The sequence below is a fragment of the Marmota flaviventris genome, chromosome 4, assembly GCF_047511675.1.
Source record: "Marmota flaviventris isolate mMarFla1 chromosome 4, mMarFla1.hap1, whole genome shotgun sequence".
NCBI classification, from domain to species: Eukaryota; Metazoa; Chordata; class Mammalia; order Rodentia; family Sciuridae; genus Marmota; species Marmota flaviventris.
The window spans coordinates 11380938-11407378 of NC_092501.1; the positions used below are offsets into that span (position 1 = coordinate 11380938).

General features: G+C 48.4%; 1 protein-coding gene across 4 annotated transcripts in view; it reads left to right on the forward strand.

Annotated features, from left to right (window-relative positions):
• Positions 1-3550: 3550 nt before the first annotated feature.
• The window catches only part of Rgs10 (regulator of G protein signaling 10), a 36628-nt gene continuing 13737 nt past the window's right edge, over positions 3551-26441 (forward strand). Inside the window, exons 1-3 of one of the 4 annotated variants that reach the window (XM_027929942.2) lie at positions 3551-3674; positions 16211-16329; positions 17414-17500. In XM_027929942.2, coding sequence (XP_027785743.2) covers positions 3626-3674; positions 16211-16329; positions 17414-17500 — 255 coding nt within the window. In that variant the 5' untranslated portion in view covers positions 3551-3625. Of the gene's footprint in view, positions 3675-9289; positions 9373-16210; positions 16330-17413; positions 17501-26441 lie in introns of those variants that run through there. The other 3 variants (XM_027929943.2, XM_071610858.1, XM_027929944.2) reach the window with 3 other exon arrangements.

Consider the following 26441-nt stretch of genomic DNA (forward strand, 5'->3'; position numbering starts at 1 on the left):
AGCATTTAAAAGACTCACACATGTTACCAAATATGCATCTTAACACATCTTCCTTTCCTAACTTTCCAGGAGGTTGTAACAATTTTCCCCTTTTTACCATGTGAGTATCACACTGTCCCCATCCTACTAACTTACTATCATTAAAAAAAAAAAAAATCACTTTTGACTATGTGTAGGTTAAAATTTATTACTTAATAAAACAGCCTTGTAAAGGGAGGAAGAATAATTCAGAACTCAGATTCCAGTAATTTTTTTTGTGGGCCTACATGAATGGGCACTGTGCCAGATGCTTTTTTGTTTGTTGCTGTTGAACACCACACCCTTGGAATGTAGGTGTCATCCTTTCCTTGTTCTGTCCCATGAGGCTGAGATGTGCCTGAGGACGCACAGCTGGTCTCTGAACCATCAGGACTAGTACCCAGGGCTCTTGACTCTGGATGTGCACTGCATTCTTACTTGCCTCATCAGCCTCAAATGACCTAGAGTAATCTTGTTACATATATTCAGATCATAAGAGAGAAACGCAAAACATATCCAAAGCTTACCAAGTTTTTGAAGTTTGTGAGTAGAATGAAACATACTGGCCTCTAAGTTGGATGATCCCTCTGAAATTCTGCTTTATCTGAAGACATCCAGGGCTCCTGCTTCTTGCCTGATCTGAAGGTCATTGAACCAAAGGTGAGACTAGTAGGATGAGAAAGGGGACTGAACTGCTTGACCTCAGGTCCAAACTGTCTGCCCTTGTTTGCTAGTGAAAGCTAGACTGAGCTGGATTTGAAGGAGTATTGCTGCTTGGATGGTGAGCACCTTCTATCCAAATGCAAACCCCAGACCCTTCATGTGCATGTACTTGGTGAGCTTTGGGAGCCACGAGGCCTTATCCTTTATACTTGGTGAAGGGAAAGTGAGAAATCGAGAAATGAAGGATGGAGACCAGGCAGAGATCTTCACAAAGGTTTATTTGTCAAAGTTGACAAATAAAGGCCATCCCTCTGTGAAGTGGAGAGAGGCACCCGATTTTGGGTGTTCAGCTTTTATGGGGTAGGGGTTTGGAGTTGTAGTTGTGGCGCTGAGATAGGCTGGAGGTGCTTGCCTCAGAGCTAGGCAGTGGGGAATAGCATGGGATTGGCTTAGGTCAATGGTACCCCGGGGCTTTCCAGAGCAAAGAGGTTGTGTTATTCTGGGATTGGTTTAGGGTTATAGTACCACGGGGTAGGTCCCTAATTGGGGTGGGGGTTGTTTGGGTAAGAGGAAGTACAGGAAAGCAAAAATTATAAGATGGCAGTTAACATTTAAGATGGCTGCTCGAATGTTAAATCAATACCTTATACTTGGTCTTCTGCATACTAAACGTTGAAAACTGGCTTTTGAATCTTTAGACCCTTTAAGGGTTTTTATAGCAATTTCATGAGGGCAGTCTTTCAGTACCCCAAAACAATATAAACTATGTACATTAAACCTTAACCATGGTTCCTTATTTTTGTACTATCTGATATGCTAACAGGACAGTAAAAGCGACCTGGGGCTGTTATATTTTCCCTTTATTTAGGAAGGGGTCTGGGGTTCTTAACTCAGGAGGGACTCCTAAACATGTCCTAGGCCTAGGTTGTTGAGGATTCCGTGGGGTGTACCTGGTAATTAGCTTAACATGTGGCTGATTGTGCTGAACTTCTTCCCCAGTGCCAGTCCCCTTATTTCCTGTGTTAGGGGATACTTGAGATTTGGTCTTTGAGGAAGTTTTCTCCAGAGGTGTGCCACACAAATTCTGTTACTGCTGTTAGAATACAGTGATCTCATTTGGATATGAAACCCTGCCAGCACTTAAGATCCTACTCTTACCAAAGGCAGGCCTATAGTTAAGTATTATGTCAATGCAGTGAAACTTGTTTCTGGAGAAGGGAGCATTTTTCGTTTGGGTACTACAATTTCTGTAGGGGCACTTAACCACTGATCCACATGCCCAGCCCTTTTTAAAGAATTTTTGCTATTATTATTATTATTATTATTTTTAACTTTGAGACCATCTCATTAAATTGCTTAGGGCCTGGCTAAGTTTCTGAGGCTGGCTTTGAACTTGCTATCCTCCTGCCTCAGCCTACCAAGTCACTGAGATTGCAGGGGTGTACCACCGAGCTGGGGTAGAATAAAGTGTTTTTAAAGGCCAGCTTCTCAGTTAGATTCTAACTCTGTCCACCATCATTGTGGTCTTTGAGTTGAAGCTGGAAACCCTACAAGACTGGAAATCCTGTACCACCAGCCGAGGAGGTGAAGAGTGCTGCCTAATACTCAGGGAAACGACTTTGAGAGGAGAAGGGACAAATGAGAAGAAACCACAGAGGGCCAAGCTGGTGTAGAATTGGATTGTGGGGTGAGGGTGGGGGAAGGAAAAACTAGCAGAATGAGAAGCTCAGAATAGAAGATATAAAAGAAAGTGCCAGCTAGTGAAAATACTGCAAAAGAATGGGGGTGGGGGGACGACGGGGAACGGTTTAGAAAAATAGCAATTAGTAGAGCTAAAAATAAAGACCAATTTAGAGACAAAGCCAGATACACAAGGAGAAAAATAAAACTCGCCAGAAAGACAATTCCTTGCAAGCCAAATGTTCAAGAAAATGGGGCTAATGACACCTCCTCTTGGGCAGTTTTGTAGAAGAAATGAGAAAATAAATGAGCGTGAAGGCAGCGCTGAGCAGGTGATAGCAATGGGGAGAGGAGACTAGGGGACCTGAGTGATTCCATTGTTGAGCGCAAAAGCGCTGCCTGAAGCTGCACCCAAGTGTCCTCAAAGTTAGAGATGTGTTCGAACCCCAGGGGGTTCCTGCAGAATTCCCTAAGATCTGCCCCTGGAGTCTCAAAACCAAGGGTAAAAAGTGCTCAAGTTTGGGCGCCCGCGCAGCGCGGCCCCGGAGAGGGCGCCCACCCGCGGTAGCTCGGCTGGCTTCGCGTGGGCACAGCGGGCAAGGCCCGGTGACGTCTCGCCCTCATTTGGGGCGTGGGGAGGCACAACACCCACGGAGTGGGCGGCAGTTAGGCCGGGGCACGCAGAGACCCTGCATCCCCGGATGGAGCCCAAGGCCCCCCGGCCACGTACTTCGCTGAACTGCGAGGTCTCGGCTTCCCGGTGATCTGGGACGTGAACCCCATTTGTCAGTCATAAAGCTCGGTCCGCCCGCGGCGCCGAGCCAGTTCTCGGAGAGGGCGGGTGCCCGGGATGGATGAGGGAGCTGGGAACACGGAGGGCTGGCATCTCCGGCGAGCTCCGCCGCGCGGCCAGGGGCCCTGGATGCGCTAACCGCCTTGGCAGGGTTCCTGAGTCCCGGGCGGCGCAAGCTCCCTTCGGGAGTGCGCACACAGTCCCAGGCGCGGGGCTGTGGTCACCTGGGTGGTCCTGCCGGGTCCTGGCACCTGGGGGCGGGACCCAGGGTCGGGGCCGGCGCGGGCGGGAAAGGCGCACGGAGCGCGCCACGCGGCGCCTAGCAGAGAGGAGGGCGGCGGGCGGGGGCCGGGCGCGCCGGGGCGGCGCTGAGCGGGCTCCTCCTCCTCGCCCTCCTCCTTCTAGCCTCGCCGGGGCTCAGCCGCCGCGCGGCCGGGCTGCTCCTCCTTCCTCCCCCGGGTCCCCGCGGCGATGTTCAACCGCGCTGTGAGCCGGCTGAGCAGGAAGAGGCCGCCGTCAGGTAAGTGGCTCCCGGGGCCGGCTGTCGCGGCGCGGGAAGGGACCTCGAGCGGCGGGCCGGGACGGCGCTGCCCGCTGGGCATCCTTCCCTGCGTCCTGGGCTGGGGCGAGGCTCGGCGGTGCCGCCCCGACGGGAGCCCCGGCCGACTTGCCACTTCTCCCTGCTGCGATTCGTGCCCCCGAGGTCCCCGCTGCTGCGGGAGCGCTGAGCCTCGAGAGACGCCCCGGGGAGGAAGTTTGGCCGAAAGGGGAACAACTTCAGTTTTCTTTTTAGTGATGGTCTGGGAGAAAAAGGAGATCCAAAACGCCCCCAAACTTCGAAGGTAGTGTGGGACCCAGATACCGAAAGCAGAACGCGGGCGGGCTTCCCTTTGTGGAGTCCGTCGCCTCCGCCGTGGGCGTTGGTGGGAAGGGTGCCCGCGCACGCCCCGAGGCGGCAGGGCTGGACCTCACGCAGCCCACTCGGCAGCCGGGCCGGGGCTGGCGGTTCTGCAACAGCGCGGAACCAAAAAGTGGGGCCACGAAGGTGTTTGAATAACAGGATGGAGCAGGTACACCTGCGTGGTTCACGCCAGGAAGTCCTGACATGACAAAGTACTCACCTTGGCCATCACTCTGGATTAGTCTAAGCCACAATTTGTGGCAACTTGATGAGATAAAGAACACACGGTGGAGATGAAACCATACCCCTCATTCAATCCTTTTATTCTTTTGATTCATATCAATAGCTAGGACCCTCTGAGCGCTTACTGTGGGCCAGAGGCTATGTCCACTACCTTCTGTGGCTTCTCCTTTTACCCTTAGAGAAGCCCCATGAGAGGGGGAACTGAAGCCAGGAGTGTTAGGTAACGTGCCTCACTTCACACTTAGGTGATGGAGAATCTTCCAAACCCAGGCTTGTCTGACTCCCATGCTCAGGAGTTCACAGGTTTTCCTGCGTTGCTCATTTCCAGGTTCACTTCTGCATACTTCTGGGAGTCTGTGCGTGTTGGTCCGTTTCCTCTTTTTTACCTGACATTGTATGTAGTTACAAGATAAGACATTGGAACCAGAACGGCAGGGTTGGTATCCCACCCCCACCCCTACCAATTCATAGCTGTGCAACCACTTTGTGCAGAATAAGAAACTGCAAAATAGAAATAATGGGAGCTGCCCCTCTCCTTAAGCATGTGCCCCCGATCAAATTATGCAGATTACTGCATTTAGTATCTAGGGTGACTGTAATAAAATCAGACTTCATAGGCGGGGTGGTGGTGCACACTTGTAATCCCTGTGACTGGGGAGGCTGAGACAGGAGGATTACAAGTCCTAGGCCAGTAAGACCCTGTCTCACAATTAAAAAGGACTGGGGATGTAGCTCAGTGGTAAAGCATCCCTGGGTTAAATCCTCAGTATTAAAAAAAAAAAAAAAATTGGACTTCAGAGGGTTATTGTAAAGATCTTACATTGTTGCCCAGCACATTCTAAGTGCTCCATTAGTGTTAGTGGTAATGTAAAGTCTTTCAGTGTTGCATGTGAGCCTAAGGATTCCCTTGTGGGTGTTGATGGTAGTCATTCCCTATTGCCAGCATAGGCCCATGGAGTAGTGATCAGAGCCTGAATTCCAAAGTTAAACTCTATTTCTAACCCAGACTATCATTCATCAACTTTGAGCTAAGTCGCTGGACCTCCCGTGTTGCAATTTCAAGGATGTGCTGTAGCCAGCTGAAACTGGCTTGCAAGAGCCAATTACTAAATATTCAGAAAATATAGGAACTGATTGCTACACCATAGGTAACTTGAAATTAGCTGCGGCGGGATATTTACATTATGAAAATAAGCAAATGCTAAAAATCAAGGCTTTTTTTTTTTTTTTTTTTTTCCTCCTTGGAGAGTTGATATACCAGCATACTTCTGGGTCATTTTCCCCATCTGGAAAGTGGATTTCATAAAACTGTGGGCTTATATATTCTAAAACATGTGAAGCCCCTGGGACAATGCTGAGAACATGATAAATGTGTAATAGTTATGAGTTTCTGTCTTTTCTCTTTTCCTGCTATAAATGAGCTGCTGTGAATATCCCCGAGTGGGTTGTTCATTGATTTGGGTTGCATTTGGGTTGAAGACTCGCAGATAGAACCGTTGAATCATGGGAGATATGTGAATTCATTGTGTTTTGCATGTGGCCAGGTTGACTCCAAAAAGACTGAAGGCAGATTTAGCAACCTGGAGCAGGAACAATGAAGCCCAACTGAAGCCCATCAAAGTGTGGTTGATGATAGAAAGGTCAGCAGCTAACCATCATGGGTTGACATGGATACCTGGCCTCCAACTGCCTGATGTCCTTAGAAGTTTAGGTTTGAAGTCTTCGCCCCTCATGGGGAAGGACATGAGCCCCTCCAGTTTGGCCACCCCCCAACATCAGGAAAAGAAGGAGCCTAGTGAGAAAGCAGGAATGAGGACCCGCAGGAGGTACTGGGAAGCCAGCCAAGTGATCTGCTGGACCCTGAACTGACTTTTTTTTTATACCCGGGATTGAACTCAGGAGCACTTGACCACTGAACCACATCTGCTGCCCAATTTTGTATTTTATTTAGAGACAGGGTCTCACTGAATTGCTTAGCACCTTGCTTTTTGCTGAGGCTGGCTTTGAACTCACCATCCTCCTGTCTCAGCCTCCCAAGATGCTGGGATTACAGGTATGCCCCACCATGCCCACCTGGACCCTGAACTGATTTTGGGGGGTAATTTTGAATTATTTTTCTTAAAGAGGCTCTCTGATTGTATAAGATCAGGCCCCACAAAAGTTGGATCCACCCCTGCAGAACTCCTGATTTGGACCTGGCTACAGTCCTGCCTCCCAAGCATCTTTAGTTAGACCTTTCTTGCTTTTCAGCAAAGTCTTTTTTTTTTTTGCTTTACCACTGAGCCACATCCTCAGCCCTTTGTATTTTGTATTTTGAGACAGAGTTTCGCTAAGTTGCTTAGGACCTTGCTAAGTTTCTGAGGCTGGCTTTGAACTTGCCATCTTCCTTCCTCAGCCTCCTTAGTTGCTGGGATTACAGGCATGTGCCAATATGCCGGGCTCAGCAAAGTCTTATTAGACATGATGTCTTTAAGCTGAGGGTTTTGAGGTCCTAGCCCCTAATTCTAAGACCCAAAGTGGGATTCCCTTAGTCTCTTTTCAGAAGTTTCTCAAAGTATGTTCTACCAACTGGGTGGGAATGAAGGGATCTTGGTAAAAGTCAGCTTTGCAGACTTACCAGTCCAATCTTGGGGACTGGGGTGAGGCAGGGAAAGTAGACTACATTTTTAGCAAGCATCCCAGTTGACTTTTTAAGCCACTGAAATGTGAGGACCCCTCAAAGGATTCTGTCCTCTTGTCCTGCCCCTCACAAGAATTTGTATTTTTGATTACTGGGGTGTGCCCACCTGAGAAGCAAAGCTGAGGTTACCCTGATTTGTGTCAGAGTAATTCCCACCCTGCCAGGCAGGCCACCCAGGCCTGTTATACATTATCCCATTAAACCCTTGGGAACAGTTTGAGATTTATTGCTGGGCTTATGTTTTTATTTAAAGATGACAGTATTTGTAACAATTTAATGTCTTTGTTTTAGCAACTCAGCAGTGAAGCATCTTGGCAGCTGGGGAACTTTCCCTGGAGAACCATACTGGCTGGGCCTGGGGGTTCAAGGAGATCTGGCCTGCTGGTACAGCAAGGTCAGGATGAGGGTGATATTTTGTCCAGGTGAGGTCAGTGCAGGAGCCAGCTGACTCTGTGGAACCCGCTCTGACCCCCCCACTGAGAGCAGCCTGCAGACCCATGAGCCTGAGGCGCTAATGGTGCTTTATTGGCTACTTTGATCTGTGTTTGATCTTATGTGTCCTTCTCTCACTGGTAGAAAACTTGGACACCTAGGCAGGTGCCTGGCTTGGCCATTCTCTAGTGCTTCCTAGGTGAACAAACCCTCCTCTCTCCAGGCTGAGTAATCCCTTTGGCCCCCCGACACTGGGCTTTGGGGACTTGCTGTTTGAACTGTGCTAAATATACTCTCATGAGTGTCTTGTGCTTCCCCCAGATAGCTGTCCACTGCAGCAGCTCTGGGGTGGCAGTGGGAGCAGGGGCCCAGGCAGGCAGCAGCAGCAGCCCCTTGATAAGAGCTGTCAGGAGGTGTCTGCTAGAGCGGAACAGTCCCCTGTAGACTTTCAGGGACAAATTTCCCTCTCAGGCCAGTTTCCATCTCTGGAGGGCCTGCTAAGTGCTTAGGAAACCTTGTTGACCCTAGGCCTGGTGCCTGGGGACCCTCATTCTGGCTAGCCTTCCCTCCCAGCCCTGTTTTCCCCAGTCCCCACTCTGTCCCTGGGGGAACTGGACAGTTCTACTTCTGTGCCTTTGTCACCCAAAGATGTCCCCTGTCCTGTCCCCAAACCTGGGTCTCCCTGCTCTAGAACCTGTCACTTCCCTGTCCTCTGTACCTGACGGTGCAGGAACTCCTGCAGAGCTGCAGAGGTCACTACGGGGCCGGGAGTTTCCAGAGCCACCCCTTTCAGAAGGGCAGACCAGGACACTCGACTCAAGTCTGGGCACATTCAGTCGTTCAGTCACCATGTTAAAATATACTTAGAGAATGAATATGGGGATGATCATCTTCTCCCTCCCTCCCCTTCCATCTTGGAACTCCTGGCCACATCTTCTGAATTCACAGTAAGATCCATGAGTGAGAGGATGCTGCCTTTCCTTTCTGGCACTTCCTGGGCTCTCCTGGCTCTCCAGCCAGCCAACCTGGGCGGAAACCCAGCTCCTCCACTTCCTTGCTTGCTTCTTTGTATCAAGTTATTTCACCTCCTGGTGCCTCAGTTTCTTTTTCTGTAAAATGGGGCCAATGATGGGGCCAACCTCCAGGTAGTATGCAGTTTGGAGGGTTACATACAGGAAATGCTTAGTTTTTGTTAGCTGCCATCTTCTGCTCCGTACCTAGCTTTGCTCAATCCTCAGGAAATATTGATCGTTTATAATTTATATACATGAGGGCCTGACCCTGAGGAAGACATAGCTCTTGCTCTTAAGAAAGGGTGTGGTCTTTCTTTCTGGTTCTAGAGAGGGAAAAAGTCACTCACCTTGTTTTTTAAAATTAAATTACCTTTTTTTTTTTTTTTTTTCCTTTTTGGTGCTGGTGGTTGAAGCTAGGACCTCATGTGTGCTAGGCCAGCACTGTATCACTGGGCCACACCCCCAGCCCCAGTGTTACTCACCTTGACTTGAGGCCAGAGCAAGGAGAAGGAAGAGGAGTGGGGAGGGGGAGGGTACATTTATACATTCATGTCAGGCCCCAGAGGAAGCATGGGGGCTTCTGGGAAGAGAAGAAAATCAATGCCAAGGTCTTCATTTTCAGCCCCAGGACAGGGCCTCTGGGTCATTAGAGAATGAATATGGAGATGATCATTTTCTTGTTCTGGGCCTCTGCCGGAAAAGTGGGGATTCTTGGGTGGCTGCAAATAACAGTTCGACGTCCTTGTTTCCTTCCCTCTGGTGGATACTGGAAACCAGTGGCCATCTGTTGTTTGGTCCGCTCAAAAGAGGATGTTGAGGCTGGTTTTTTATTTGGACCCTGGGTGCTCCAGAGCCCTGCGGCCCTGTCTTTCTCTCTCAAAACAGCTCTGAGAAGGCAGAGGGATTCTGGTCTGCGTGGAACTTCTCGGTGGACCCCAGAGCATGGAACGTAAGGAATGGCCCCCACCCCTTCAGGAGATGTTCTCAGCCTTTTTTTTTTTTTAATACCGTGGCCTTGTCCCTGGCCCTGGGCGGGGCAGAGGTTGGGGGTGTGTGTGTGTGCTTGCAGTCACAGGTGCACAGGTGATCTCTGAAGGGCAGTGTGAGCACTTTTCTTTGAGGCCCAAAGCACCTGTCTAAGTACCAGCCAACCCTCTGCAGCCTGTTCTGGGGTTCCTGTCGCAGGTGCTGGCTGTTATGATTATTTTAAAACTTTTTCACTTTGATTATAATTTTCTGCTAACTGTAGTTCACTTCAATCCCCGCCCCCCCCCCCCCCCCCCCCGGGGCATTGTATATCTCTAAGGTAGTTCTCAGAAGCTAGATACTGGTGTGATAAACACTTAAGTCATATTTAGATACAGTCTTTCCATGACCCAGTTTCAAGGGAGGCTTAGGAGATCACCAGCTATAACAAACGACTCTCTGATTCTAAATTGGGATGATTTTTTTTTAATGTACTGTGTTTGATGTGGTATAGGTGATGTGAGGTTTTAAAATTAGTTTTGTGGAGCGTGTACTTGCCTTGAAACTTCATTTCACAGTAGAGAGTGTTGGAAAGGAGCATGGACGGTGTGTGTTGTACCAAACCACTTTGGAATTGAGGGTTAACATCTCTGCCTTCTGCTTGACTTGAATGTTTACTTTGTTTTCTTTAATATGCTGTGAATTTAGGGGATATTTAGGACAGATCCTTTGAGAATGCAAGTTGCCTCTGCTGTTGAGGAAGTTGAATATTGAGATCACACTAAAATATTTGTGGAAATCATGCAGGTTAATAGCAGAAATCCAAGCTGGAAGCATGCAGCTCTGCTGAGTGCTGCAGATGCCTTTTGAGTATGGATTTCTAGGGAATTAATATCTGGAGAAAATCTCAGATGTGACATCATAGCATCTATAAATAATGCATTATGAAATAGGCTGCAAGCAACCTGCCCCAGGCACCTGCAGGTGCTACACCAGTCTCTGAAAAAAAGTGGCTTTTACTGAAGTCATAAACCACAGAGAACAGCATAAATGTAAAAGGCAAACGTATGTACATTGTGTTTATGTGATAGAGGATTCCACTCTAGTCTTATAAGACTTTTTTTTTTTCCCCTCCATGGAATTGGACCTAGCTTTCTCAGTCTTTTTCCCCAGTGTAATTGTTTTAAGCCTTTTGAAGACTATTGCATTCTGGCCTTTCTTAGTGTGAAGATCAGCAGAAATCAAAACCAAAAATAGCCAGGCACACTGGTATACATCTATAATTTGCTACCAGGGAGACTGAGGCAGGAGCATAGAAAGATCCTAAGTTCCAGGGCAGCCTGGGCAATTTAGCAAGACCCTGTTTCAAAATAAAGTTTAAAAAAAATTAAAAAGGGCTGGAGGTGTAGGTCAGTGGTAGAGCACTTATCTAGTATGTGCAAGTTCTGAGTTTAATTCCTAGTACCTCAAAAAAAAAATTACAAATAAAGTTATGGAGCCTTATGGGAAAGAGCAGGTACCCTAGAGCCAGGCTGCCTGGCTTTGGAGTATGGTTTCCCATTTCCTAGCTGGGTGAGACTTGAAAATTCCTGTGCCTCTGTTTCTTCATTTACAAAGTGTCAATGCTGTTAACCTCATGAATGTTTTGGGGAGAACTGAATGATTTGACCCATGGTAAAAAGCTCAGCACAGAACCTGACATGTTGTAAATAACTTCCAAGCTTTAAATGTTATCCACTAATGATAGATTAATCTGAAGATAAATTTACTGAAAAATTAGTATTTTACATGCAAAAATTAGAAGATCTGAAGTGCTTTAAAAGGAGGTAAAATAAAAAACCCATAGAACTCCAAAACTTTTGTTCATTGCAAATGTTTTACAACTGGACTAAAAACAAAACAAAATAAACGGAATATGACGAAATTGAAACAAATGCTATGACAAATGGCTCATCATTAGCATGAGAGATCATAAAGCTGTTAGGAGAACATGGCTAACGTTTTTACTATGTATGCATTGCAAACCTGCTTTCTTGTACAATCCACGAAAGGAAGTTTTTACCAATGATAAAGGATAAAAGAGTATTGGAAATTTCTGGATCTGAAGGCCAGAAATTGGGCAGCAGTGAAATCTTGGTATTGTTTTATTGCTCAGCTCAGAAGTAACCTGCTTGCTGTTGAGCAAGGTTATTTATTTCTCCTGTACATTGCTGGACTGAAAATAACCTTTAAAGTGAACCCGGGAGGCTCAGGAATCCCTGACTTGGTGCACTTCCGAAGATAGAGGAAGTCTGAGGAGTAGACCCCGAGTGACAGATGTCCTGGGTTCGGGGCAATCTCTAGGGCAGTGTCAGATGGACTGGATTGAGGCTGGGGATAGTGACTTGGAAAAGAGAGACATTTGATTTGGATGGTATGAATGTGTCCTTTAGAGTTCATTTGTTGAAATTTAATCCCCGTTGGGATGTATTAAGGAGGTGGAAACTGAGCTGGCTGGGCACAGTGGCAAACACCCGTAATCCCAGCAATTCGGGATGCTGAGACAGGAGGATTGCAAATTCACGGCCAGCCTCAGCAATTTAGTGAGGCCCCAAGCAACTTAGTGAGACCCTGTCTCAAAATAAAAAAATAATATAAAAAGGGCTGGGGCTGTGACTCAGTGGTAAAGCACTCCTGGGTTCAATCCCCAGTACCACAAAATTTAAAAAAAAGAAGGTGGAAATGTACTGGACTATGGTGTTTAGAGGTGGGGCTGTTGGGAGGTGTTATGATTAAATAAGGTCATCAGGGTGGAGCCCCCAGGATTGAATCCTTTTGGCTTTCTAAGAAAAGAGAGAGGAAAAACTAGCAGAACACACACCTGTGCTCCCTATCTCTCGTCTGTGATGCCTTGATATCTCAGGATTCTGCTGGCAAAATGGCCATGACTCTCAACCTTGTACTTCCAGAACCATGAGCCCAAGTAGACTGTTTTTCTTTATAAATTAACCTGCCACAGATATTTCACTACAGTTATGAAAAATAGACTAACAGACGCCAAAAAGTGGATGGCCTTTGCAAATGCTGCTCTATCAAGATCTGTCTATACTGATACCAATCAAGAAGGATTTAAAGAGGAGGGGAACACAGCCAAAAGCATTAATAAAACTTAAGAGTGGGGCGGGGGAGGGCTGGGTTGTGGCTCAGTGGTAGAGCGTTTGCTTAGCATGTGTGAGGCACTGGGTTTGATACTCAGCACCAAATAAAAAAATGAATAAATAAAATAATGGTATTGTGACCATCAACAACTAAAAAAAAAAAAAATTAAAAAAACCCCCCAAAACCTTGAAAGCCAATCTGGAAGTCTAGGAAAAATTCACACCAATATTTCTGGGCAAAGTGAAAACATGATAGATAGTTAGGGAGTAGGAGACACCTATTGGGCAGCTCTGGGGCAGAAAGTGGGCAGAAGGCAAGAAGGACTTTCTCTTTATCCAGGATGCCAAAGCCAGGAAACCAGTAACATGGCTACTGAGAGAAGCTTCCCATTGGTGTGCTTTCTACTCCATTCCTAAAAATTCCATGCTCTTCTGTAATGGTATCAATTGTGGATGTTATTTCCTTATTCTTGATGCAGGAATAGGAGTTCAAGAGAGAATCAAATAGAGGGCCCATCTGTTGTCTATGTTCTAAGGGACCCTGCAGCCCCATGGAGGTGATCTTGCTAGGGACAGTTTCCCTTAGGTGGAGCTCCCAGTGCTGATTCTGTCCTTCAGTTCCTTAGCCAGGTCCCCTGGGACAGGTCATTTTCCCTCTGGACTTTTGATTCCCAGTCTATAAAGGGTGAGACCAAATTAGTGGGTTTTGAGTTCATAAGATTTTTTGTTCAAATGAAAGCTGATGTAGAATCCTAATATGCAAAAATGATTAGCATATTAGGTTTGATCACCTCTGAATGAAAGTGGTGTCAGCCACTGTGGCACTGGGGCTAGCTGTCTTAGCTCTCTTGGCTCCCTGTTGGCAAATGGGAATCCATGTGTATATTGATATTCAAGATAGTGTTGCAGTGAAAACCCCTGTGGTTTGGATTCTTATAGAAAAGAATGTCAAGGTTTTGGAATCCTTTCAGACCAAAGTTGAAAACTCCCAGCCCCAGTAGTAGTTCTGCAATGGCAGGGGCAGCCTGAGGTTGTTCCTGGAACGGCATCCTGTGTGTCTGGGTTTATTTACTTAAGAGAGGATCTGCTGGGGAAGTGGAGTGAACCGTCAGACTGTGTTCTCCGGGCAAAGAGCAGAAGAGTGAGTTAGTCGGATGCTTGGCAGAATGAACTGATGCAGAAATTTCTCTTAATGATGATCTTTGAATTTGAACTTTGGGAAGACGCTCTGTTCAGGAGCTTGCCATCCCAGCAGGGACAAAGAGAGCAAGGAGCTCATTTCATATCCTCATACTGGATGGGGCACTTTAGAAAACCATCAGGTCTGTTTGGTGATGTGGCCCAGTGACTTCTCTTCTCATTAGAGGAATGGATTTGTCCCAAATAATGGATTCCTCTCTTAGGTACTCCATCACCTCTGCATATTGAAACACAGTCCCGGCTGGATTTGTAGTTCTGTTTTATTTTATTTAGCTTAAGGGGCTAGGAGGTGGAGTCTTAGTGGATTAAGCAGTTAATGTGTATGTTTTCCACTCTAACAGAACATCAGGTATCCTTGAAGCTACTTCTATTAAGCCCAGTGTGTTTTGATATGAATTTTCTACAAAATTTTTTTTTTTTTTTGTATTGGGGATTGAACCCAGAAGCACTTAACCATTGAGCCACATCCTTAGCCTTTTTTACTTTTTATTTTGAGACAGGGTCTCACTAAGTTGCTTAGGGCCTTGCTAAATTGCCAAGGCTGGTTTCGAACTTGAGATCCTCTTGCTTCAGCCTCCCGAGTCCTTGGGATAACAGGCATGTACCACCGCGCCCTGATTCGAGAAGATTTTTAGTAGAATGGTCTCGTAGCTATTTGTAGCAATTCATATTTATAAGACTTCATTAATCCTTTAAAGTGGTTTTCTTTATTTGTTCCTTTTTTGGATGAGTACTTATTGTTTAAAAATTTGCTTCATTGATTTCTTAATTAAAAGTTTATTTTCTACTAGATTTAAACTTTGCTTATAAAAACATGCTTCTAGTTTAAAAAAAAAAGTCATTAGGGAAAAAGTATTACCGGTCATTATCTCAGGGAAGGGGAGAAAGGAACTAACACTTGTTCAGAGCTTGTTGTGGCCCAAGTATGTTCCCAGGTCCCTGATGCACTTCCCCAATTGGCACATAATTGTACAGGGTGCCATGTAGCATTTCAGTACAGTGTGTAATGATGAGATCAGGTCGTTGGTATATCTGCCACCTCAAACATTTATCATTTCTTTGGGGAGCATTCAAGATCCTCTCCACTAGCCATTGTGAAACATGCTGTTAGCGCTTCCTTTTTGAATCCTTAGGGTAACCCTAGAGGTCAGGGGTATACTCTATCAGAATTTTGCCCAAGGTCTTATAGTTTGGATTGCCAAGCTGGGTTTTGAACCTGAGACCAACCAGAGTGACTTCCCAGTGGCTTTTCCTTGAGTCTGGATTCTGTAGAAGGAGACGCGTCTGTGCTGTCGCTTCCTCCTGCACTCGAGTGGCCTCAGTGCCTTAGTGGAGATCCCATGTCCTCTTTCCTTTTGTCAAGGGGATATAAAAGCTGGGATCGTAGCTCAGTGTTAGAACACTTGCTTAGCATTTGCCGGGCCCTGAGTTCCAGCCCCAACCCTAAAAAAAGATAAGATTTCAATGTCTTAGGTCGGTCGGTGAGAGATGTTGGGATGCAGAGTCGTCACCCATTCATGCTATTCACTGAAAACTCAGGCCTCAGGGAATTGATAGTTAATATAGTGTTTTAAAAGATCAAAATTACATAAAAATATTCATGATGAACCAAATATCAAAAGTTTAAACAAAGACCAGTATGTAACAGTGGGATGCTGAGCCGTCCTGGAGGTTGAGTCTAAATGGAAAATCAGAAGAATGATCCTGTCTTGGTTTAAACTTTGGTATTCTGTTCATCATATGTTTTTTTTGATTAATTTTAAGTAAATCACATGAAGCTGGGTTCGGTAGCACATACCTGATAACCCCAGCAACTAGAGAGGCCAAGGCAGGAGGATCACAAGTTCGAGGACAGACTTGCCAACTTAGTGAGACCCTTTCTCAAAATAAAACCTTAAAAGGGCTGGGGATGTGGCTTAGTCTTAAAGTGCCCCTGGGTTTAATCCTCAGTTTCTTTACCTTGATTTCTGAGTACTTTGGCAACCCCTTTGATTTTGCATCCTTACACTGGTCCTGGTCCTTTCTGCTCCATGGTTTTCTATGCCAGGCAACAAGGTAGGAGCCGGCAAATAGATAAGATGATGATGGACAGGAATTTTCAGATTAGTGGGAGTCAGTCCTGCGAATAGTCACCACTCCACACAGTCACGATGCTGCCTGCTGCAGGTCGGGGAGGAGTGCTGGGGAGTCCGGGTTCTGGTAGGGGAGGCAGCTGGAGTGAGACTTTAGGAATGCCTGTGAGCTGGCCGGTGGATGTGTCAGAAAGTGGCAAGCCTCTCATCTGCTGTGCCTCGATTTTCCTATGTACACAATACCGGAAGTACTAGCGCCTGTCTCACTGGAGCAAGTCATTACGTCAGGTGCCTAACAGAGCCTGGCATGCAGCTTAACATCTGTGGGCTGGGGCGGTGAGGGTGACCACCGTGTGCAGATGAACAGCAGTGTCCTTGGGCCCCTGACCGTGGTCTGAACTTTGCTTTGCAGACATCCATGACAGTGATGGCAGTTCCAGCAGCAGCCACCAGAGCCTCAAGACCACGGCCAAGTGGGCGACCTCCCTGGAGAGTCTGCTGGAAGACCCTGAAGGCGTGAAGAGATTCCGGGTTCGCCTTTCTCATTGTTAATTGGGATCGATGTGATGCATGAGGTTTAGAGGGGTTTGGGGGGAAACAGGCCGATCCTGAACACTGTCCCAACTGGAGAGTCAGAACTTCTCATCTGTCGTGGTCATGTTGACAGCGCTCTCACAGATAGCCAGGGCGTGACACCGAGGGGCAGGTGGTCGGTCCCTGGTTTTCGTGGGGTGGGAGGCGATGGAGAGAAGGTACGGAACCCAGTGGAGTCTGTATGGAGAATTTCCATCCCTGGGCTGCCTGGGAGGTGTGGCCTAGGTCTCTCTGAAATGTCGATAGAGACAGTAGTGTCTTTGGAGAAGAGAACCTCCAAGAGGAGGCAGATGGATGGGTATTGTCGGTGCCACCTAGAACCGACTTTTTCAGCCAGCAGACCTCTAAGTGCCCGTTGGAGGACCACATGGGAATTTTGAGAATGAACCTCAGCAACGTCTGTCTTTGAGGTGTGGGGCCAGGATGCTGTGGGTCCCTGTCAGGGAGAGAGTGGCAGGTTGTGCCAGGGCTTCTGGGCCCCAGATACCAAGCCACTGGAGCATCATCTAGATGTGAGGGAAGCCTCCACACGGCCGAAATGCTGTCCATGCACCAACTTCCCAACCGCTGCCGAAAGAAAACGCACTTCCAACTTAAAATAGCCGTCATTGTAGTGTTTTTTAGACATGCTTAATATGTTTTCTTTTCTTTTGTTTAAAAAAAAAAATGGGCCTGGTTTTGTAGGAATGTACTTTGTTTAAACAGTGGCTGGAAGGAACTAATACATTTCCCACTTTAATTTACTTTTTGGTAATTTATTGTCAGCTAAGAAATGCAAGTAGAGTCCTGCTTCATTTTTATTCTTCTCTACAGTGTCAAAGCCATTAAGGTCAAATGCATATGAAATTCTAGCTTTAACATTAAACATGCTCTTTATTTTCAGGGTGGAGTTCTCAAAGGATAATTGAACCAGCCTCATCTGTTGAATTTTTGCCAAATCATTTCTTGAAGGAAAATGCATCTTTTTTTTTTTCTTTTTAAGTAGAATACTGTATGATATTTTTTTCCTTTTGATTCATAGGAATTTTTGAAAAAGGAATTCAGCGAAGAAAATGTTTTGTTCTGGCTAGCATGTGAAGATTTTAAGAAATTGCAAGATAAAAAGCAGGTATTTCTTTCTACCTTGTGATCATTTTCTTGATCATGTTTTTCCTTTTTCTTATCCAGTTACAGCTGCTTGCCTCATAGATTTTGAATTTGCCTAAAGAAGCCTGATTTATATTAGACTTGGGGGAAAATTTAAGCTTCTGATTAGGTATCTTATGTTGATCAAATATTAATAATTTGAAAAAGAGGGTCAATCCGCGTTTCAATGGAGCTGTCCAAATGGGCCAATATTTAGAGTAAAAATAATGATTTATGTCCTTTAGCGTTTGCCATTGTGTGTGATCTTTCTCTTCATGAATAAGTCATGAGGATGCTTCCCCAGAGTTTGCCACGTTGGCATTTTTGGACATAGTAAAATGATCAGCAGATGAGTAGTGATAAAAGCACAGCGTTCATCAGATGGATTGTCAATTATTTAGTATATCTTTATAAGTGCTTTGTAGTTGGTAGACACCCCACACGAGAGTGTCTGATGGTTCTCCTAGTAGATGTGTGTTTTTTATTGGAGGTAGCCTTTAACTTCCCATGTTGGCTGCATTTTCTGCCATTGAAGGCTGGGTGTAAAGGAGGTGAGTGAGGTTAAGAAGGAGGCTTTAGATTGGTGGGTATGAGACCTGGTTTACAGGGCTACCAGCTCCGTGAGGCTGCTGGCTTGCAGATGTGGGGCCCGGGCTGCCTGTGTGGGGCTTGTGGCTGGCAGGGTTTCCTCTGTTCTGTCCCCACGAGCTCACTGATGGGATGCTCAGGTGTTGGCTTGCTTACTCTTTGTCCCAGGGTCCTGTGGGGCCTTTTGTCCCAAGCTCCTTCTCCCTTTTGTCCACCCCTGCAGCTGGTTTTCCAGAGAAGCTGGACATTCGGGGTCTTATGTGAAACCATATTTGAGCTCATTTTTAAAAAATTTAAAACCTTGCCTGCCCAACAAAACATCTCCACAGGCAGATGTGGCTTGTGGGCTGCCAGGGATGGAGTCTCCATCTCCAAAAGCCTGAATTCAGGGGGCCAGCTGCCATTGTCCACGGTCCACTGCTTGGAAAATGCCCAACGCTGGTTTGTTCTGAGGCTCTTCCAGGCTCAGATACGTTTTCCCCAAGAGGGAGCATCGTGGCCTTCCCTCCCCACCTCCTTCTCTGGAGCGACGAGGACAGATTCTAAGACAAATTGCCCACTGGCCAGGGCTCTTGTTTCTCCTGGCATCTTCTTCCTCTGGACGACTCTGACTAGAGCATCGTAGGTGGTGAAGGCCGCAGGGGGACGTGAGAGATGAGGGGACAGGTAAGATTCGGGGCTGGAGTTCTTCAGGGCAGGAGTGCTCCTGGTTCCCCTTTGTCCCCCACACCCAGGACAGGGCCCAGGGCCAGCAGTACCTGCTGGCCTGTGCAATGGATGTAACCAATCTCATAGCTCGGTGTCAGGGCTGAGTAGATGCCCATTGTTCTTAGAGTGTTAGGGCCAGCTCACCTGCAGTGTAGACAAGGAAGCTGAGGTCCCCCCGTGCTATGGCAAAGCTGGACTCAAACCAGTGCTCAGGTCACCCAGGCAAATGGCCTGCACGTCTGCTCCGTGTTCGTCTGTTCAGTTGAAGTCACCGCGACTGTGGGGAGCACCCGCTCAGCATCAGGCATCCTGAGAAGCCCTGGAGATACCTCAGGGGTGAGCTGGATGAGCTGCTTTGGGGAGTAGACCTTGCAAGTATGGTGAGAATAGAAATGGGAAGTGGGGGGCCTGTGGGAGCCCAGGCAGTGGGTGGTCACTGGGGCCCCTCAGGGGGAAGTGACTCAAAGCTGAGTCCTGAATTGGGGGCTGGGGGTGGGGGATAGTGTCCCCAAGGAGCTGGGACAGCATATGGGAAGACCAACCCTGTAAGATGACAAGGAGGTGGAAGGGTTCTGTTTGCAGAGGAGGCTGGGGACAGGTGTGGCCACACCTGGGAATCTGGGTGCCACAGCAAGGAGGTCACCTCAGGCCAAGGCCCTGGAAAGCCTCTGTAGGACTTCAGTGTCCATGGGGCAGGTATGGTATTAGGTGGCACTGCCTGTCCACACCCCAGAGAGAGGCATATAGAATAGGGCAGCCCCTCCCCATGCCCCCATCCCTGATGCCCATCTTAAGACTCTGGAAGGCTTAAGCCTGGAATGTGCCTGGCGATTACTTCAGTACCATGAATGTCACCTTCACCTGCCAGCTGCCTAAGAAAGCAGCTGGTGTTGGGAAGGACAGAGGCATCAATGACCCTGGGGTGTCCGGGCTCGGTGTGGGTCATTGCCTGAAGCCTCTCGACTGCTCCCATTCACAGGTGCAGGGATGTGGTCTGAGAGGTCAAGCAGCAGCTCACCTAAGGCCACCCAGTTTGTTGCACCAGGAAGCAGACCCGGGTCCTTGACTCCAGCCTGTGAGGTCTCTCTCCTGTGTCCTGCAGCACAGGAAGTAAAACTAGGGAGTCAGCGTAAGACAGTCTCTTATTTTCAGAAGCGGAGGAGGAGGAGGACGCAGGCACTGGACTGGGCCTAACTGAATTTCGCAATCACACTTATCACATCTGGCCCAGCAGGGAGGCGTGGGAGGGTTTATCTCTGTAGTCAACTAAGGCAGTTTTGGGGTTGATGCAAATCTCGATTTTTGCCTTGGTTATTTTAAAGAGAACCTTGTTGGGTCTGTTTTTCATCCTTTGACTTGACTCATGCAGCACTCCCTGACTTCAGATAGCTTGTACAGTCGCTTGTTGGTTTCCTGGCTCTGTCTTTCCCTCTGTCGTGTGGCTTCATCTTCCCTGTGGTATCCGAGCGCCTAGAATCAGGCCTGGACCACAGTGTGCTCTCACTTCCTGCGTTCAGGCGGTCAACCCCTGGGGGCTCCGCAGGCAGCAGGACTGTCCCCTGGCCCTGCAGTCTCAGCCGTGGCAATGGACTTTGAAGGCTGGACTCACATCCCATCCTGCTGGGGCTTTTATTCTCCAGAGCACCGAATAGTGGAGCAGCACTGGCTCCCCACTGCCTTCCCCCCCGTCCCTGCTTTGTCACTTGGCCGGCAGGCAAAGCAGCCCCCTCGTTTAGTAGGGTCCTGACACTCTGCATTTATTGTGGGGGACTTAGAAAATTGTGAGGGTGACATGTCCCACCCTCTCCATGGGGCCTCCGTGGGGCCTCCGTGGTTGCTGTACCTTCCAGGTGTCACATCAGCACTTGGGTCCCAAAGCCCCTCCCTCCCATTCAATGTCTTTATGGTTGACATTTTTTTCTCTCAAGTGCCTTTCCTCCTTGAATTAGCACGGGAGCTATCGCTAGCTTTGAAAACAGACCAGCATCTGTGTCGTATGAGACCTCAGAAAAAACTCCAACAAAGTGTTTGTTCTTTGGCTGCCCCTGTCTTCATTCATTCATCCGTCAGTCAGCACCCGCACAGCACAGCGGCCGGGTCTCTATGTGGCCGGGATTGCAACGGCTGGCAGCTGGTACAGATTTGTGAAAACCACACCGAGAGTGGGGGTGGGGCAAGGTTTCTAATGATCACAGCTCTGAGGGTGACTTGCCCTGGCCTTTCAACCTAACAGCACTTTGCATTTTAATAGTATGGTAGAATCTACAGAGTTATGGGGGGTCCTGTGGTATTGGTTGTTTTTATCTCTTTTGTTTAATGCTGTCATTTGATCTCATTACTGAGTATGTTTTTAGGGATTTATTTATTTACTTTCTGTGGTGCTGGGATGAACCCAGGGCCTCAGGCTAGGCAAGCACTCTCTGTAAGTCCCCAGCCCTGTGGGTTTTTTCTTTTTTTTTTTCTTTTTTTAAGTGTTTTTGAAAATTTCAAAGGTGACATATGCTCCTTGGAACAAATACATTCATTCAGTTCACAAGTGGGTATAATAAGGAGTCATTCTCTCTTCCCTCAGCACTTTCCGGAACTCCCTTGGCCTCTGGTTTGGGCATTCTTTCTGGCCTCAGCCTGTGCGATGTGACTTTTGTCCCCCGCTCCCACCCCACATGGGGAGTTCTACATAGAGCCACATCTCCAGTTCTTTTTATTTTTTATTTTATTATATACAACTTCTTCCTGCGGTAGCTCAGGGATTGCTTACTTAGATCTTTGTGACATTTTTATGATGAAGAATTTATTGCTTATTGTTTGCAAAGAGGTGCTTGCTTACTATTATAGTTTCCTTTTTTTTTTTTTTTTTGGTACTGGAGATTGAACCTGGGATGCTTTTCCACTGAGCCACATCGACAACCCTTTTTATTTTGAGATAGGGTCTCACTAAGTTGCTGAGGACCTCCCTTGTTTGCTTAGGCTAGTCTCAATTTTACAATCCTCCTGCCTCATCCTCCCCAGTGACTGGGATTACAGGCGCCTGGCTTACCTTTTCCTTCTTGGACCATTTTTTGTTCTTCCAATATTCACATTCCCCACTGGCCCACAGCATTGTTCAGCTTGATGCTGTTAGATTGTCCCTGTAGCCTGGCTTTCCTGGGGACAGCTCTCTGACCACTGCTCCACACTTCTGCCCTCTTTGTGCCACAAGGTAAAGGCTTCAGTTTCCGGGACCTGGTTCCTCCTCTGCCACATCATTCCCTTGTTTTGGTGGCACACAGCAACAGCTGAGAAAGGGACCTGGGCAGCTGGAGGTGTGAGGACAGTGGAGTGACAGTGTTAGTTTTTTCCATCTCTCCCAGTTCACTGATGTGTAGGAATTCTAGGTTGCAACTCACTGAGAATCTTGCAGGCACAGTCACTTCTTGGCCTTCCGGCCAAGCTCTGGTTTAGAGTTTTGAGGACATTGTCCCACTGTCATCCTCTTCTTTTGGTAGAGTGATGGTGGTACCCGAGATTAAACCCGGGGCCTTGCTCATGCTCGGCAAGTGCTCTGCCGCGGAGCACACCTCAGCCTGTTCCATTGTCTCCTGCTTCTAAGCATCAGTGTTTTATGTATAAGTTATTTTGTTTTGCTTTTTTCCCCTCTGGAATGGTATAGGATCTGCTTTATGTTACAAAATTCTAAAATTGTATGATCAGGGGCTTTGAAGAGACATGGTCCATTAATTTTGTGGGCACTTTGTAAAGCCTCCTAATATGGAAATTTATAGTTCTTGGAAATGTTCTCATGTTATTGCTATTATTTCTGTTTTTTTTTCAATACCAAGGATTGAACCCAGGGGTGCATTATCACTGAACCGCATCTGCAGCACTTTTTATATTAATTTTGAGACAGGGTCTCACTAAGTTGTTTAGGACCTCGCCACGTTGCTGAGGCTGGCTTTGAACTGACAATCCTCCTGCCTCAGCCTCCTACCTTGCTAAGATGATGGCTTCTACTTTTTTTCTTTTTCTTTTTTTAGCTCCTTCCGTTTGGGTGGCTTGTCTCTCCTCTGTCCTCTCTTTTCTTCCCTGAGACCAGGTCTCATTATGGTGTCCAGGCTGGTCTAGATCTTCTGTGCTCCAGGGATCTTCCCTCTTCAGCTGCCCAGTGGCTGGGACCCAGGGGGCACCACCTAATCTGGTTCTGGTCTCTTTTCCAGTGGTGACCCTAATCCCTGGACTGAGCCCATAATTTTATTTATTCTTTCCTCCTTCTTTATCTATTTGGCATTTGGTCCCTACTGAAGATTTCAACTTTACCTTCATTTTCTGTTTTTATGTTTTTGTTTTCTCCAGATGAGGTCCCCCCGGTCTCTTCCTGGTGGGCCACAGGGCCATGTGTTCCTCTGTTGGGTGGGAGAGGTTGCTGGGGTCTATGTTTGATGCGTCACTGAGCCTCGTGAATCCCGTTTGGCAGCTCATCTTTGCCCTCCTTCCTGCCTCTGTCTGGAGCCCCCCTCAGTCAACTTCTTAAGGAAATTCCCATCTTCTGGAGGAAGGGAGCAAGGAGGTGGTCCCTGCCTGGGGTTGGAGGCAGGGATCAAGGACCTGGGCGACTAACATCTTCCTTCTGCTGCCCTCCTTCTCCCTTCTACCTGGTGACCTGGTCCCTGCCCTTGGCCGTGCCTCTTGTCACCTCCTCTGAGCCCTGCAGGTGTCTGGGTTTGTTCTTCTTGCTGTCTGTCCCACCATCTGTTCCTCCTTCAGCCTCCTCCCATTTCTTGGCCAGTTCTCGGGAATTCTCTCCTATCATTTACTCAGTACTTTCTTTGCCTCGTTCTCTTTCTGAAGTCGACGTGAACACAGTTGGTGGCTTGGTCCCCCAGTGCTCTTGTGCGTCATCTCCCATGGTGCCTCTGGCAGGGTCTCGGGATGGAGAGGGATGAGATGATGGGAAGTGCGTTCAGAGTGATGCGAGCAGAGCCAGAGAGAGCGTGGGGGCCGTGTGGGTGTCAGAGGGCGTCTGGTGTCCGTTTCCTGGAGGAGAGGCCGTAGGACCTCTGACCAGCAGGGACACCCCTGCTCTTGGTAAAAAGGTTGCTGTGTTAATGGGACATCCCTGTCCACACTGCTAGGGATCAGTTGGCATATGGGCCTGGGGGAGAATGTTGGGCCGAAACCTTGGCAGAGCATGTAGTTGGGGAACCCCAGGATTTAGGGAGGGGACAGAGGGACAAGAGCCCAAAGAAGATAGGAAGAAAGAGGTGTTGGAAACTCCTGAGGCCATTGGAGGGTGGGAGCTAGGGAAGAAGGTAGGACAGGTGTGCAGGGCGGGGGGCCAGTGTGAGGCCCAGAGAGTGTCTGGGCTCTTGGGCTGAGCTGGCTGGTGGCAGAGGAGCTGCTGGGAGGGAAGAAGGAAGACTCCAGCGCATACTTTTCTTGTGGGATGTTTCCATAGAAGTTGGGGACGTGGAGGCCATTAGTCATGGGGATGTGAAGTCAAAGCAGATTTTCAGGTTCCTAGTGGGAAACAGCTGCATGTTTCCCGAGTAAGGGAGAGGAACCCACAGGCCTAGCCACGTCCTTCCCTGTGCTGGGTGAGCAGGGCTTTGCTGTTGAGTGGAGGGTGTCTCTGGGTCTCAGAATGAGTTCACTTGATGCATTGTGGGCAAGCAGAGGCATTGCCAGGAAAGGCCCAGACTGGGGGAGCCTGAAAGGAGCTCGCCGGGGTGCAGACATTGCCATCCACAGTCCCCGACCTGGAAGGCCCAGGCAGGGTCCTTTTGTAGCACCTTCGGGGGTGTGTTGGAAGCTGGGCTCATTAGGTCTCCTCAGGGAGCGAGAGGCCCTGTCTAGGCTGTGATCTGGCGTGTCTCAGGGCCATGGAAGAGAAGCTGGCCTCTTTTTCAGATCACAGACCCCAAATCGACCCCACCAGGGATGGCTGTCCTCTTCCTATCCTAACAGCAGCCAGAATAGGGTTAACAAAGCTCTGGAAAAATGTACCAAGATAGCTCAAGTGACTGGTTCTTCTTTTTTGTTCAGTGTTCTCGGTCTGGACAGCAGGCCTTCCCGTGACCGGCTTGTGGTCGGCGGTCTCGGGGCTTCCCTTTTCGGTCATGCTTCCTATCCTGGCTCAGATAAGCTCTGCTGCTCGGCCATTCCTCAGGGCATGTGATGGGGGCAGGCCTGAGGCAGGTCCGGGACCCCCTGAGACCTAGGAGGGGCGGCTGGTGGGAGAGGTGAGTCTGGGTCCTGGGGCTTGTATACCTGTAGACCTGCCACCTGTTTCCTGCCCTGTGGCCTGCTGCCCCCACCTCAATCTCAGGCCACTCATTACCCGGCTCTTTCTTGAACTACTTAAGAGAGCCTGGATTCCCATGGGCAGTGTGTGCGCATGTGTGCATGTGTGTGCTATGGTGTGTGTGTGAGTGTCCTAGGGAAGGGAAGGCCTTCTGCCCACAGGGCTCTGCATGGAGTTAGCTAATCTGACAGGCTGAAATTCTACTTTTGTGAAGTAGCTGTAAAACAGGAAGTGGTTTTCCAAAAATGTTCCTTCCTGACAGGGCAGGGGGTGGTGGGAGGAAGACTCTTGGCTCCATAGAGAGGATGGGTCTTTGAGAGGTGCAGAGTACAAAGTGCTGCTCCCCTGGGCCTCGCTGATGATCCCCAGACCTGTCCTTGGAACATCCATATTTACCTTAAGAGGCTCCTTGTCCCTGAGTTTGACATCAACTGGTTGTTTATGTTGATAGTCAAGAAAGAACAGACTCCAGGACTTGGGGTGGGGGTCGACCCCCACCCAGGCCGTCTTCCTGTAAGCACTGGCGAGGCTCGCTTTCCCAGGGGACCCTGGTCAAGCCGCAGCCTAGTGGGGTCTTCTAGTCTCTGGAACCACAAAAGTTCTTCCCCCCCTGTTTTTAAGCATCAGTTTTAGAACACTTTGGGCGGTTTCCATAAGACCAGAAGGTTTTCAGAGCCTAGAATTTTCTAAGCCAAGCTCCATAGCGTACTCAGAGCCCCAGAAGGCTCTCTGGAGAGAAAGGCAGATTTCCAGGCCGCCCCCCCAGCCCCCTCGCCTCCCTCGGCAAATCGGAGCTGAGAGGCTGCAGTTCAGAGCCCTTTCTGGAGGCCTTCTCCGCAGGGTATGGTGATGACTTACTTGTGATGTTTGGAGAAATGCCTGTCTTAGCTGCAGGTGAGGCAGGGGCACAGGAAGTCTCCTTTCTCTCAAAGAAAATAGACCTCTCAGGGGAAGTCCACAGGTCTGCAGCCCCAACACGAGGCACATTGTTTTGAAGACAAAGTGCTCACCGTGAAGCCGGGCTCCTTCCCATGGGGGTACGTTCCACTCCCACCCCAGCTGGGTTTGGGTGCAGCCACAGTGCTGATGGGTGGGCATCTTGTCGTCTCTGCTGCCTGACCTCCTCAGGGCTCGGCTTCCTGGCAGGACTGCACTGGGACTTCAGGGGGGCCGTGAGCGAGCACAGCCTGCCCCGGAGGCTGTCAGGCTGCACCTGCAGAGGTCGCTGTGCTTCTCAGGCAGGGAACTGGGTGGAACTGAAGGCTTTGGAGCCGTGTCCTGAGCCTGCTGCACGCGTCACCTGTCCTGGCCCTGTCCTCATCAGGAGAGGGGCTTACGGGAAATGGCACTT